Source organism: Convolutriloba macropyga, chromosome 15 (genome assembly GCF_964194025.1).
Source record: "Convolutriloba macropyga chromosome 15, txConMacr16.3, whole genome shotgun sequence".
In the NCBI taxonomy this organism is placed as follows: Eukaryota; Metazoa; Xenacoelomorpha; order Acoela; family Convolutidae; genus Convolutriloba; species Convolutriloba macropyga.
This window is the reverse complement of record NC_134482.1, coordinates 28,923,791-28,939,898: the sequence shown is the minus strand read 5'-3', so window position 1 is coordinate 28,939,898 and position 16,108 is coordinate 28,923,791. Positions and strand designations below refer to the sequence as shown.

At 37.1% G+C, this 16,108-nt stretch overlaps 1 protein-coding gene across 1 annotated transcript in view; it reads right to left on the bottom strand.

The window, feature by feature from the left end:
* Positions 1–16,108, bottom strand: part of LOC142354304 (angiotensin-converting enzyme-related protein-like) — a 361,020-nt gene that overhangs the window by 226,786 nt on the left and 118,126 nt on the right. Inside the window, exon 4 of the mRNA XM_075406567.1 lies at positions 7,616–7,786. Coding sequence (XP_075262682.1) covers positions 7,616–7,786 — 171 coding nt within the window. The remainder of the gene's footprint in view (positions 1–7,615; positions 7,787–16,108) is intronic.

The window sequence follows — 16,108 nt, the reverse complement described above, 5'->3', positions numbered from 1 at the left end:
AAAATCATTGAAGACTCAGATCGACCCAACAAACTAAAGGTCCTCTATCAACAGACTGTCCACCTCCTAGAGGAAGAAATACCCAAGCAACTGCAGCGTAAAAACAAGCTTGTGCCCTATCAAGCTAATTTCGTTGAAGAGCATCTGAAAGAAGCAAGGAAGTGCAAAGCAAGTTTGGACTATCATTGGCTTGCATATATAAGCAAAGGCACGCAACCAGAAATGAATGCAGAGCAAAGCAACGCAACCCAAGCAGTGAACGACAGCGAGAGCAACAACTACCAAACCGACAACCCAGTTGCTCGAGCAGTGCAAAATGGAGCAACAGCAAGCGGCCAAGAGACGGAGAATGTTTCGGAAACATCTTCAGCAAAGCAAAGGCGAGAGGAAAGGATGAAAAAATTCGATATCGAATTCGAAACCAAGATGCGATTGGAAAAAGCACGGTTTGAGCGGAGGAGGCTAGAGCTGGAAATGCAAATGAAGGAACTGGAAACCAAGCATCAACTACTGGAGGAAGAGCGCGAGCTAGAGCGCAAAGTGAAGAGAACAGCATTAGAGAACGATGATGCTCGTTCCCAATCAACCAGTGCTCGAGACAAATCACCCTTCAAATGGACACCCAAGAAGAGAGATGTCTCTGACTGGGCCAGCAGAATCGACAACCTTCTAACACCAGATCGATCAACAGCTCGCTTCGAAGTGACCCCTGAAGTGAACAGGCAAAGTCACTTCTCACGATATCGCAGTTCAGGAGACCGTTCCTCTAGTGTTGAAGACCGGGACGTTTCCCCCAGAGCTGGTCGACTACAACACAACATTGGGTACGCAGGTAGCAGTAACCTACCAAAGCTGAAGTTGAACAACTTCGACGGAAACCCTCTCGAATGGCCGGAGTGGTCTAGTATGTTCATTGCTACAGTGGATCAACGACCAATACCAGACTCAGAAAAGATGAGCCATCTGAAGACTCTGCTGACAGGCAAGGCAAGGTCAGCAATCTCTGGCTATTCTGGACAGTTCTATGGTGCTGCATGGAGTATTCTGGAGAGGAAATTTGGGAGGCCTCATGTGATCATTGATGCACAACTGGAGAGCCTTCGCAAAGCAAGTCAGGTGAAACCACACGACTCAACAGGTCTGATCAGTTTCTCAGTTATTGTTTCGAACTTTGTGAATGTGCTCAAAGAGTACAAGCAGATTGTTGATCTGCAATCAAGCGCGACATTGTATATGGCAGTAGATAAACTACCCCAAGTTTTCACAGAGAAGTGGTGGTTCTATGTTGATGATAAAGATGAAGATTGGCCTGATCTGATTATGTTTGAAAAATGGCTATCAAGGATAGCATTCGTGCACGAAGGGTTTTCAGCTTTCAAGGAAGAGCGAAGAGAAGAAGACCGAAGAAGCACAAATAGAGACAAACGGTTCTCGAAAACATCGAACTTCAGTGCAAGTTCCAACGTGAAAGAAACGAAGCAAACGCAAAGTGATCACTGTCCGCTAGCTGATGGCACTCATAAACTATGGAACTGTCCACTATTCAGGAACATGAGTGTGAATGATCGGTACGCAGCGGTGAGGAAGCAACGCTTATGTTACGGATGTCTAGGCAAAGGACATGCAATCAAAGATTGTAAAGTCAATGCGTGCGGCATCAATGGATGCATCAAGAAGCACAACCGATTGCTACACTCAGAAAACCAAATGGACGAGGGCAATCATGCAGTCAACGTAAGCGCAGCAACAATCAACCAGAGTAACGAAGTTACTGGCTTTCTTCAGATAGTTCCTGTCTCAATACAGAGCGGTGGCAACAGACTGAACACATATGCTTTCCTCGATAGTGGATCAACGGTTTCATTCATCGACATTTAAAGTGTGCAAGAGAAGTTACGGGCCCAAGGCACCGGTGTGACGCTCAACATAGCTGGCATACACGGAACGAAGGATCTGAAGACAGAAAGGGTTCCTCTCAAAATAAAGGGACTACATTCAAAGGTGCATTCAATCGAAGCGTTTGCACACCCGTCAATCTCCTTGGGAAACACAAACTACAACTACAAAAAGCTGAAGCAAAGCTTCAACCACTTGAGTGTTTTACCCAACAAAAGCTTCAACTTGATGGAAGTTGGCATCATCCTTGGTCAAGATGCTTATGAGCTACAACGCCCATTGGACTATAAGATAGGAACACGAAGTGAACCTTTCGCCGTTCTAACAGAGCTAGGATGGGTAGTCAGTGGACCCATGACGGGCAAAAGAAGACAAAATGTTTGTCATTTCGCCTTCACAGAAGATGTGAAAGTGGCTGAGAATATCCAAACCTGGTGGGACATAGAAACCTATGCTTCCAAAATCAACGTCGTCAGTCAGTCAAAAAAGGAACTGCAGGCACAAAAGATGCTAGAGAGTACGACAAAGTTCACAGGCGAGCGGTGCGAAGTGGGAATGCTGTGGAGTGAACCAGAGCCAAACCTACCGAACAACTACAGCTCAGCCTTGGGTCAGCTTTACTCACTGGAGCGAAGATTCCAAAGGGACCCAAACCTGAAGAATTTGTATAAACAGTCAATAGATACAGACGTAGAAAAAAGATTCGTAAAGATATTGGATGAGTCCGAAGTGAAAGGCACCTTCGGGAAAGAATGGTATTTGCCACACCATCCAGTGCTAAACCCGAACAAGCCTGGCAAAGTAAGACGTGTTTGCAATGCCGCATCCAAGTACAAAGAAGTATGCCTGAATGATAAGCTACAAGCAGGACCTGATCTGCTACATGGGTTGATTGGAACTATATTCAGATTCCGTGAAGGACCAATAGCCCTGACAGCTGACATCGAATCGATGTTTCTACAAGTGCAAGTTCCCGAACAGGACAGATGTTGCTTGAGGTTCTTATGGCGTCCAAGAACTAACGAACCTGTTCAGATATACGAATATCAGCGTCATGTATTTGGAGCTAAGAGTTCTCCAGCTTGTGCAAACTATGCTCTCAAGCGAGTGGGACTGGACAACGAAAAAGAGTATCCGATTGCAGCCAAGGCAATACAAAACAACTTCTACATGGACGATTTCATCAAATCAGTAGAAACCCCTGAAGAAGCAATTGAAGCCTTCAAGCAACTACAACCTCTTCTCTCTCGACATGGATTTGAACTGAAGAAGTGGATAAGCAACAATGATGCAGTTACCAAAGCAATCCCAGAAGACTTGAAGTCAATCAGTAATACGAAGCAAGTCGAAATGGAACCCAAAACGGAGGGATCCTCAGTGCTAGGACTACAATGGACCGTTATTGATGACAATCTTCAAGTATGCAGAGGTACAAAGAAGGAAGTTGAAGCACCTAAAACCCAGAGGAAGATTTTGTCATTGGTATCTTCACTATTCGACCCGATTGGATTGTTTGCTCCGTTCAGTGTTCATATGAGACGACTTCTGAAAGGCACCTGGACTAAGAACGGACAAAATTGGGACGAAGTGGAGCCTAGTGAAGAAGCAGAATTCCTGAGATGGAAAGAACAACTTCCAATAGTGGCTGAAACAAGCATCGATAGAAGATACTTCAACAGAGAGAGGGATAAAACTGAGCTTCATGTGTTTGCTGACGCGATTGAAGACATGATGTGTGTAGTGGCCTATCTACGTTCACAACCAAAAGAATACTCAGCTGACTTAGCATTTTTCATTGGAAAATGCAGAGTGGCACCGATTAGGCATCTTTCAATACCACGATTGGAGTTGCAAGCGGCAGTCATGGCAGTGAGGTTGAAAGAACAGATAGTCAAGGAACACGAAATGAAGATAAATAGTTGCAGTTTTTGGTCAGACTCAACTAAAGTATTGCAGTGGATACACAGTTCTCATCGCAAACAACAAGTGTTTGTGGCCAATCGAGTAGCTGAGATACTAGATACAACTGATGTTTCACAGTGGAAACATGTGAGCGGTATCAACAACCCAGCGGACATTGGCACCAGAGCAATCAACATTGAGGAACTCAAGAGAAGTGAGTGGCTCACTGGGCCGGCCTGGTTGAAACAACCAGAAAGCGAATGGCCACAGCAAGTGAACCTCATATTTGCCTCAGATGAAGAGAATATACCCTCGTCAGTCTTCATGATACAGGCTGAAGAGAAGAAAGCTGTTATCCAGTGGGAACGACTCAGTAACTTCAACAGACTAGTAAATACAGTGGCATACGTACAGCGAACATTGAATAAACACAGACCAGCAACACTCATAGTTAGCATTGAAGAGAGAAAAAAAGCAAAAACAACGATCTTCAAACTACTACAGCAAGAACAGTTTGGTGAAGAGATGAAATCTCTGAAAACTGAAAAGGAATTCCAAAAGGTAGCAAAATCCTACAATTCTCACCCTTCCTAGATGAGGAACGACTTATTTGAGCAAAAGGCAGAATAGGCGAAAGTCAATTGGACTTCAATGCAAAGCATCAAATTCTGCTATATTGGAAACATCATGCGGTTGAATTATTCTTGCGAAACGAGCACAAGGACAATCAACACGAGGGCACTGAGCATGTAAGAAACATTGTTCAGCAGAAGATGTGGATCCTAGGCATACGGAACGCCTTAAGATCAATCAAGAACAAGTGCATTACCTGCAGAAAAGGCAGAGCACAAACGATAGCACCAGTAATGACAGGTCTACCCGAAGAACGGTTAGATGCTTCTACAGCTTTTACAAATGTTGGAGTTGACTACTTTGGCCCTTTCATTGTGAAGATTGGGCGAAGAAATGAAAAGCGATGGTGTTGTCTTTTCACATGTCTAACTATGAGAGCGGTGCTTATAGAAGTGGTACCCAAGTTGGACACAGATAGTTGTCTCAATGCAACAATGAGATTTATTGCTCGAAGAGGCAAGCCGGAGACGATCATCAGTGACAACGGGACAAACTTTGTTGGAGCTGAAAGAGAGTTTGCAGAAAACGTTACGGCATGGAACAAAGAAGGGATCGAAGAATATCTAATTCAACGAGGGATCAGATGGAAGTTCAACCCACCCGCAGCACCTCACTTTGGAGGAGTATGGGAGCGGTTGGTGAGAAGTTGCAAGAAAGCAATGTATAAAGTGTTGGGGAACAGATCAGTCACCGAGGACGTTCTTTCAACAACGATGTGCATCGTTGAGCAGACTTTGAATGCGAGACCTTTGACTCCAGTCAGTTCAGATGTTAATGACTTAGAAGCATTGACTCCCAATCACTTCTTGCTTGGCAACAGGAACATTTGCTTACCCTATCTACCATGCGCGGAGGAATTTGTTGATCATATAAAGCTCTTCCGACAAACTCAAGCCTATGCAAATCTCATATGGGACAGATTTCGGAAAGAATATCTGCCAACTCTGAATAATCGGCAGAAATGACGATCTACGGCGAACGAAACCCTTAAAGAAGGCGATCTCGTTTGGTTGGTCGAAGACAGCGATAAGCGTGGATATTGCAATCTAGGTCGAATTGCAGAGACCATAGATGGGTCTGACGGTGTGATTCGATCAGCTATAGTTCGAACGAACGACGGAGTGTACAAGAGACCAGTAGTGAAGCTCGCCCCAGTACTAACTGGAAAAGATGTTTTCGCGATGGAAAACAGGGCCGGCGATATTGCGGCTGAGCTTAACAACTCAGAAATCAAATTGAATAGCGCTTCAAGGCCATTTCAAGCCCTAAAGCTAGAATAGCGTGACAAGCGAAATTTAATGCTACATTCTATCGAAGCCAAACGGATTTGTTCATTTTGTTCAACATTTTTATTTAGCAACTATTATTAGTACACAATCGTCATTCATGAAGTCAAACTATAACTCAAACTCGAACTACCTCAACAACCAGCAAAACAATACTACGACTTAACAGTATTGCATCAGATTCTTTGCGATTGGATTGCGAATCAACCTGTTATTGATACAGAATGTTCGACAAAACTTCTACATGGTTAATAAATTTCCCATGACATCAAATTTACAATGAAAAAGTGACGTTATGGAAAAGTGTTCACATTCTGTCGACATCATTATCTACAACCAATCAACAGTTGAAATTGACATGTAAATCCACGTGACTGGCAGCATAAAAGGAGCTTGAAAAACTACCAAAAATCAGTTGAAATTTGCAATTTTGGTCATATTAAACTGACATACAGTGCGTATTGAAGCACGCTTTCTTGAGCGGTAAATTACTTGTTATCGTGTCTTGTTTCTGTAGATCATATTAGTGATTGTACAGTTTTAACTTTACTTTGACTTGTGAAAAGAGGATTAACTTTGATATTCTCAAAACTTTCTTTCTGAGAAACGAAGTTCCTAAGTAAGAGAAACTTTGTGCAAAGCATAAAGTCAGTTTCTCTTACTGGCTTTAACGAAGCCTACTCTAGTTCAACATTGGTGTTATTGAAACAAATAGAGAGACTTGCTAACATTAAAGTTAGAAAAATATTTTTATTGTAAGATTTCCAAATGGTAAGACATCCTGTTTTACAACTGCTAACTGTAGCGGCTTGAAACTTTGCATAGTTATAGCCAATTTATAGGGCTACAATTTGTAGGAACGGGAATTCCTATATTCGGTTTATAACTTGAGTTATTAACGAAAAACTCAACCATACTTGATTGTTTCAATTTGAATTATTTTGTTATTCTGAGAGAAACGAGTTTGTTATACAGCAAAGCTGAGCAATTAGTTATCAAGCGTAATTGAGCAACAAGTAATGCAACGGTAATCTACAGTATAGCGGATAATACAGTTCACAAAAAATAACTGCAAAAAACACAATATCCAGACAGATTTGAAACCGCTGAAACGAACTGGGCGGTATAAAGTTTTCCTTGACGTTGATAGGAGAGCAGCCGTTACAATATTCGTAAAACAATAATGTTACATTAGCGGTGTGAAGCGATCAGAAAAAATTTCACCGCAAAGCGCAGGAATTTTTAGCCGTAAACGCAGAGAACTTATTAATTCATGCGGAAATAAACCCCATCAAATATGAGGAATGATTTTTTAAGTTTGGAGAATTTTAGCGCTGAAATTTTCTTTTTCTCCGCGTTCAGCGCAAATGTAGCATTATTTTCTAAAAATAATTTCAGAAATGATATTTTTTAGGATTGGCGGTGAATTTTGCTTTGAATTTGAAGATTTCGGTTTAATAGCGGCGAAAGTTTTCTTTTATCACCGGATTAGAATAATTGAGCGAATATCTTACATTTTTTCCTCAAAATCACCGCCAATTTCGCCTCTTTTAAACGTTTTCAGAGGTTACACATCGACCGAGAAGCTATCTGTATGCGAGAAATGCGCTGATAATGTGCTAAATCAATCTATGAAGTCCGCGTGCTCAATTGCACACAGGTCCTTTAATCTAGTTGATTCCGAACATTTTTGCATAGTTTCAGCTCACCCAGGGCAATTAGAAACAAGTGAAATAAATGCACTGCAACGCTTCGGCCGGAGTAGAAGAAGAATAATTTTGCTGTTCGAGAAGTTTCAGGTCTAACGGAACCTATAAATTTTCCCTTTTTCAACCTCATACAAAGACCGTTTGTTTTAACAAAGTACTCGATAAGTGAAGACCAAAATGTAGACCCACCTGCTCTCCTTCCGGCCAATCACTGAGTTTGAACTTTGATTTCTCGAAGAATATGGCAGGTACTGCAGGAAACCCGATAGACTGAAAAAATTTGTCCGCCATTTCAGCAAGTTTAGTTGTGTTTTCTCCAAACATCTCGCGAAGGACGGGATTAAAATTCACATTGTTACCCTGAAATGAAATCTGAAGCTTTAAAAATATATAGCTCCGAGGTGTCTAGATTGTCGCTCGGTGTTTGCTCAGATTTCTCTGATCATGACTTTTTGGTTGCAAACGTGCGCCCATCAATAACGCGTATCTGAACTTGTTACTCTTGTGGCAAATTTAATGTTCTGACGCTTTTTTTCAAAATGGGCGAATATATATCTGAGGCCGGCTGTTTTTCTCTTTAGTCAATTTTTTCACTTTTTGCTTATGCATCGAAGAAAAAAAAGAAAAGTCATTTTATAACTCCTAGAGGCAAGTTTTGACTTTATTTTAGGAAACATTAAAATCTTAACAGATTGAAAAACATGAGCTGTTTAAAAATGAATCGAAGTTTTTGGGGAGTTGGAGAAGGGTTGAGAAATATAAACTATTATATTGAATTGAAAAAAAATGCTACAAAAAATGTCATGAAACTATATGTTTTAATTGAAAACAAAAAAAGAGATTTTTTTTTCTTTTTCGTAGCACCAATTGCAAATTTTATTGTTAACCATATCCATAGAATATTGATAAAACCAAAACTGAAAAAAAAACATATAAGGGCTTGGGATTCGAAAAACTGAACAAAAGAAAAAAATGATTAAAAGTGAAATAAAAACGAAATTTTAACCTCTTTTATTGCCTTATTGTCAGCTTTCCTGATTTATTTTCCCAACAGCCGTACGCAAAAGAAAAGACGTGAAAATTCTCTTGTAGAAGAAAACTAGAGAGAACAAGTTTTCTTGAGACAAAGAAAAAAACAAACATCGAAAGAACATTCTTATTATATTCTTGGGTGTTTTTCTTTGTCTCTCAAGCAAACTATTTTCTTTTAAAGTCAGGGCGCTACTTTCAGAGACTATTCTATTTATTGGCACTATTTTGGGAAAACTATTTTTATTTGAGAAAGGGAAACATCGAAAATTATTTTTCTGAGTAAAGAATTTAATTTATTTTTATTAATTCTGCGGGATCCTACGCAAAACCAATCAACTTACTCCCTCACTTCATTCAAAAATAAATTTAATTGACATGTCTCTGTACTGGCCAAGTATGACCTATTTGATACGAAAAGAACAGAAAACAATGTCTCGAGACAGAAATATTTCTTCAAAATGTTTGACTCGCTGATTTATCCTGACTCTTCAGGTGACTTGAAACTTTAAGCAATCCTTCGGTTTCCAGCTAACCACAATTCTTAATCAACAGAAGATTGAAAATGCATTTTAATTCTTCTGCCTTTTAACTGTCTAACTTTTCATTTGAAAAATAATTGTCTTGGTTCCTTAAGTGACATTCAAAAACATAACAATAGAAAAAGCAATCACTTGAGAAAAGAACAAACAAAAATTCTTCATTTCAATTTTTTATTGCAAATTTAAAGTGATTTTAATATTTGGTTTAATTCTTTTAGCAGGCAATTTAATAGGATTTTGACAGGAGGTCGTTATGTAATTTTACCTCAATTAGTACAGTCAAGAAACTTTTTTCATTTCAAGTAGAATTTGTATTCTCAATTGTTGCAGCGTACTGGAAAATATCACATTCAACAATGAGCAAAAACTTCTATAAAATTGGCAGAATAATTTGACAGAAACAGTTATAATCATATTTGAAACATGAACTTGTAACATGAAAAAAAAAGAAAAAAGGGTCAGTTGAGAAAAAAATTAATGACGAAAATTATCTTTGCCAGCATTGCAACGGTCAACTCAACTTGTCGTTGGTTGACTTTAAAATGTCCTCGTTTTCCAATTGACTCAAAATACATTGGAACATCAATTTACAGAATACCCCTGTGTGAGATAATTTTCTTTCACAACACACAATTCTTTCACTCTGTACAGTTGCTTCTTGACCTTCATTTTTAAACACTTTCCTTATGCATTGCTAGTTTTAAACGTTAGCAGAAAAGTTCTTTTAAGCAACAGATTCTGCAACAAAGTTCTAATTGTAAATATCAAGAATTGTAAATTACTCCTGTAAATATCCTCCTGTAATTTATTCCAATCATGGTGATGACTGCAGAAAACTTTAATAGTTATTCAAAAGCGGATCTTTATAAAATTTATTGCGAACTTTATCAAAAATTAGAACAGAAGGACAGTCTCATCGCCGAGCATGTGGTAACCGTGAGTGAATTCCATAAAAAAATTGGCACAGGTAACAACTACTTTAGCTATAATAACACCAACGATTAACACGAGTGCAAAAAATGACGTTTTTATTCGAAAGTTTGAAACATTAAAGATCGAGGAGAAAACAGAAAAGTTTTTAGTTGCTAGTAGTATCATCAAACACCTGGAAAGAGATCGGAAATTTCCTCAGGACTGCAGTATACATGCTTACCCAGGCTCGACGACAAAGGAAAAACTGCAATTATTACAGGGTTACGATCAAAAAAAAGATGAAAACAGTCATTTTACAGGATGGGACCAATGCTATTCTAAAACAAAAAAGTGATCATTTAGAAACATTATTCTCAGATTACAAACATCTTGTCTCTGCAATAAAGGAAAAGTTCTGCCCAGGAACGTTGGTATTGATGTAAGTGCCTCCCTTAAAAAATTGCCGAAAAACGAACAGACAAACAACAAAATTTACGAATTCAATGAAAAACTGCGAGAGTATATTACACAAGAAAACACACTGAACAAAACAAAATACTTCATGTCTGCAACATGTTGAGTCGAATGGCAAATTACAACGCTCTCTTTTACGATGATGTACATTTTCAGCAGGGAATTCCGTTCACTAAAAATGCAGTTTTAAGTCATTTTCTTTTAACTTCTTGTAATTTTGTTCGTCTACAACCTTTGCAATATTCTCAAAGTGCATATGTGAGTAGGGCTAACACTTACAAACAATGGAGGCAAACACATCGTTATACAAATGGATTTTAGCTGCAGTTTCTGTTGTTTTTAAGCTATTTTGCAACGTGTCATGATTTATAATCAGATATAGCCAAAAATGACAGGTATTCGACTCATAGTTATACTATGTGTACTACTCATATCCTCCAATAGTATTTCCGAATTTTTTTTACAGTTTTCCTTATGCATCTCGAATGCCTTCATTCAAAGAAATCTGTAACAGCAAACAATGTGCTTTAACATCCAAATTCAACTTTTCCTTTTTCTTGGTTGTTATATGGTACCTTCTACCAAAAAGTGGCGATATCGAAATAAACCCTGGACCAGTTTTGCCATATGCACTTATGATGAAAAAGTTAAAATTATTTGATTCCAGAAAAAAAATTCTACATCAAAACGCCAGGAGTTTAGCAGGACAACATCTGCTGTTGAAAGAACTCCTTCAAGACATTGGTTACAACTACATATATGCGTTTAGTGAAACATGAATGTCACAAAACCATCCAGAAGAATTTTGGCATATAGATAAGCAAAACTTTGACTGTTTTCGAAAAGATCGCATCCAAACAACAAAAACAAAAGGTGGTGGTGTTATCATGTACATTCCGAAATTATTAAAACCTCGTCTCCGCGATGATCTCAACTGCTTTTCGGATACAAATATTAAAAGTTTATGGGTTGTGTTGAGCATACAAAAAAATGTGTTTTAAATTTATCATACTGTCCTGAAAAAAAAACTGGTAAAGAGGTTTTTGGAAAAATTGGTCCTGGGAATTGATCTTGCTATGGCTGAAGGAAAATCTGTCATACTTGCTGGAGACTACAACTTAAACTATTTTGCAAAACGCGACAGTCTGCTGCAATCTGTAATTTCTCCACATGTTCTTAAACCAACGAATAGGGATACAGCTACAAGAATGATAAACTCTTCTTCAACACTTATCGATTATATCATAACAGACGATTACGAATACGATTTTGAAAACTGATCATTTTGCAACAATCACAGTTCTTAAATCTGTGATACTAAAATCAAAAACAACAAAGAAAAATTTATTTTACAAAAAAAAACGATTCAGCCATAGCATTCCAAAATTCAGACTGGAGATACTTTTACGGTGCAGTGATAAGAGATATGATGTTATTAGAATTTCAAAGAATTATTGAAAGAGAATTTGCACTACATGCTCCAATTAAAGCCTTTTATAGTTGAACAGATAAACCAAAATTCTTGCTTCAAGAAAAATGGCTATGTGAGAAAACAAAAGACAGTTTTCAAGAATTAGCGATGATGAAAATAAAAACGATTTAATTCGTCAAAAAGAAAAAAAAACTTCTTTCAAATTTTTTTGGAGTTAAACAGTGAAAAAGCCAGATGGAAATTCATTCAAGATCTTCGTAATAAAGAAAAGACTCAAGCAAGAGTTCAATCTTTATTAAGCAGTTTTGGTAATAAGATAACAAAGCCCATGGAAATGGCAAATCTTCTAAATTACAGATTTTCGACTCTAGGAGAGTTCATTGGCTTGCAACAAACAAACAACATTCCTCCTAAAACTGCTCCAAGAAAATGTTTCAAATTCCGATATATAACAGCCAAGGAAACAATTGTGCTCATAGATTTATTGAATACAAGTAAACCAGTCGGTCCTTCAAAAATACCAGCTTGGGCAATAAAAGATGCTAAAGCAGCGCTAGCGGAACCACTATGTTATCTCATTAATCAATTCATTACGGAAGTAAAATTTCCAGAAGATCTTAAAAAAGCTTGTGTAACTCCACTCTTCAAAAAAGGAAAACCCCGAGGACCCACTCAATTATAGACCTATTTCTCTCACTTCTGCTTTGTCAAAAATTTTTGAAAAGGCGTTCAGTTCACATATTACAAGTTTCCTAGAAAGGGAGCAATTATTGTCTGCTAGTCAATTTGGTTATAGAAAACAAATTTCAACAATTGATGCTATCCTGAAATCGACAGAACAAATAAGATTAGAACTCAACAAGAAAAAAAATGTTACAGGGGCGTTTTTAGATCTTTCAAAGGCTTTTGATTCTATAAACCACAAAATACTGTTACAGAGACTTGAAAATATAGGTTTTGACGAGCATGCTACCAATTTAATAGAGAATTATATGAGTAAAAGAACGCAAAGCATTGTCCTGAATGGAATTGAATCAGATTGGATCAATTTGAAAAGAGGAGTTCCACAAGGTACTATTTTATTTTAGGACCTCTATTATTTAAGATTTATGTCAAGGATTTAGCAAAGATTGTAAGAAAAGATTGCATGGTTGTTCAGTACGCAGACGACACTATTTTTTTACATCCGACACTGATAAAATATCGGCAAAAACAAAACTTGAACATAACATCTCAAAAATTATTGATTTTTTTGCAAAGTCCCAGTTAGTAGTGAACAAACAAAAAACAGAATATATTGTGTTCAGCACCAGGAAGAGGTTAACAAATACTGTTCTGAATGTCGACAATGAAAGAATAGCAGAATCAAACAGTGTGAAGTATCTTGGCGTAATTATTGACAGCAAACTAAAATTTGATGGAGAAGTGAAAAAGATTCTTCAGAGAATGGCTTGTGGAATAAAAGTTTCGAATACACTAAGTAAAAGTTTATCAGAGAAAACGAAAGTCTTATTACTTAATGCAATAGTAATAAGTCATCTACATTATTCCGCTCTAATTCTGATAGGGTTGCAAAAGTCATTACTCACAACTTTAGAAAAAAACAATTGAATTGGGAAATAAAATCCATTTTTAATAGGAGAAAATACGATCGGTATACAGATCTCAAACTTCACAACAAAATACTAACAGTTTCTTTTCTCTTGAAATATCGTTGCTCAAAATATTTTATTCGCTTACTCAGCACCGAGCTTCCAGCATATAAAATTGAACCTCTCTCTACCATGAGAAAAAAACAACATGACAGGTCAAAAAAAGTAACGTTCGATATAAGAAAGAACAATAAGTTTTTAACTGATTCTTTTATTGCACAAGCCATTCCAGTTTATAGTAGTCTGCCTTCTGATATTAGACTGAAAACGACATCGAAAGCTTCCTTAAAAAAAGAACTGAAGGAATATTTTTGGAGAGAATTTTTGAAGGACCCAAAAGTAACTGATATAAAAGATGACATTGAGAGCATTAGATTTTAATTTTTTTAAAATCTTCATGATGTATATATAAAACTGTGAGCACATTTTATGCGCGCATTTTAGGCCATTTTTTAATAATGTAAGTTCAAATTTTTAGTTAAGTAATTTAATGATTTTATAATTTTACATAAGGTTAAATTCTTAACTTTACATTGCCTCTTTTACCATTTGTTTTTTATACTTATGTGTACCAGAGGAAATTAACAATGTTCTTTTTTTAGATAATATAATTACCATAGGTTTCAGTATGAAAAGTATTGAAAGGAAATCCATGGCAAATTTTTAGATTCGCCAGTGCGAAAATATTGAACAAAAAAAGTATCGTGTTTGATATAGTATTAAAAACAAAAATTTCTCCAAACATTGTATAACTGAAAGAAAAACGACCTCAAACAGAGTTCCTACCAAAAAGACGAAGCATGAAATAGTCAATAACTCTTAATTTGGATGATTGTTTGATTTTGGTATGATCTTTGCCAAAAAAATAACTTAGCAGGACAAGTCCTGACGTACAATTCAAAGAAATTTCATTGACTAAACAGAAAAACTAGACCTAGAATTGACTATGAGTGAATTGAGAAAACCATTTTAAAAAAATCAGATCAAAAAAATAAAAAAAAACAGAAAATCGATGTCAAAATGCCGCATGCGATCAAAAAAACCACCAGCAAGAAATGAAAATTTAATTCAAACAAAAAACTATGCCTAGAATGAGCTGTGAATGAAGTGGGAAAACCATTTAGAAAAAAATCCGATTCAAAAAATCGAAAAACAGTTAAAACCAAAATGAAATTGCCGCATGTGAACAAAAAACCACTAGCGAGAAAGCGAATTTTTGTTCAAACACCGTTTTCTCACTCTACTTTAAAATTAGAGCGAAAAATTTTCACGCCGCAAAATCACTCGCCTTTTCGCTCCATTTCCTGATTCGGCGTGACCAAAATCATTACTCCAATTTGACTTCAAAAATCATGAAAATGTGTGAACAGATCTCCAAAAAGGCAGCGCCCAATTACAATTCAAATTCTTTGAATTGTAACAAGAGTAGCACAAGTAGCGTGAGATAAAAGTAGATAACATAAAAATGCCTTATATTATGTTTGCTACTTCTAAAAGTGTAAACTGTCCACTTCATATTTTTTTGAAAAATAATGTCGCAAACGAAATTTAATTTTATTTGCGTCAATTTGTTGCCAAAAATGCAACTAAAACGCACAATGGTACCAGGAAGCTGAGTACTCTTAATTTCTTTAAATGGTCATAAATAACAAACGAATCTGGTATTTTAGTTAAAATTAGATCTCGGGTAACAAGACTTTTCAATGCTAACTTTCTGTGCATCTATTAGAGAACTTAAATTATTTTGATACAAAAATCTTCCGACACCTACTCATGTAAACTTAGTAACAATTGTGTCAGTTTGGGTAATTTTCAAATACTTCAAAATACCCAACAAAACATTCTTTTGAATTCCAGATCAGGAATATGGGTTGGCCATTTCGCCAAGTCACATTCTGTCCAATCGAAAAAAGCTCACAAAAGCCATACTTTTTTCAGGGGATTCGGACCCCCTACAAGACTTCAAGTTGTTCAAAATCTTGATTTTTTTCGAAATGAATGCTTGTTATGGTTTCAGCAGTCTGATGTAGACGCTCGGCGCTACACTGACGGCTGAAACTTGAAAAATTTTAGTTTAGAAAGAAATCAGAATTTTGCTCGACTTGAGGTCTTGTAGGGGGTGGGGTCCGAACCCCCACCTACAAGCAAATGGCAGCTTCCATTTGTTGGAATGGTAACTGAGGAGGAAGAGACAAACCACTTCCGAGCTGGTTAGAACGACGACTATATCATTTTAGTGGTAATAGTAAAAATTTCGCATTACCTATACTTCAGGCCTCAAACTTAATAAACTTTCAGAATTTTCAAAAGATTTTTTAACAGTTTTTCAAAGTTTTTTGAAGCCCTAAATTTGTCTGAAATGGATTTTGCACTATAAAAGAGCACTCAAAAGTGATTTTTTTACTTAGCTTTTTTTTCACCTAGGCAGTAGGGGGGGGGGTTGGGGGGACCTAAAAAAATTCAAGTTTTTGAGTATAAAAAACCAAAGTTTTTTGAAGAATGAAATGGTCTGAGATGGATTTTGCGCTATGAAAGAGCACTCAAAATTTGTTTTTTGTTGACTTCACTTTGTTTCACCTTTGCAGTATGGAGGTTGAAACAACTTTAAATCTTTGGAAAAAATAATCCGAAGTTTTGTTGA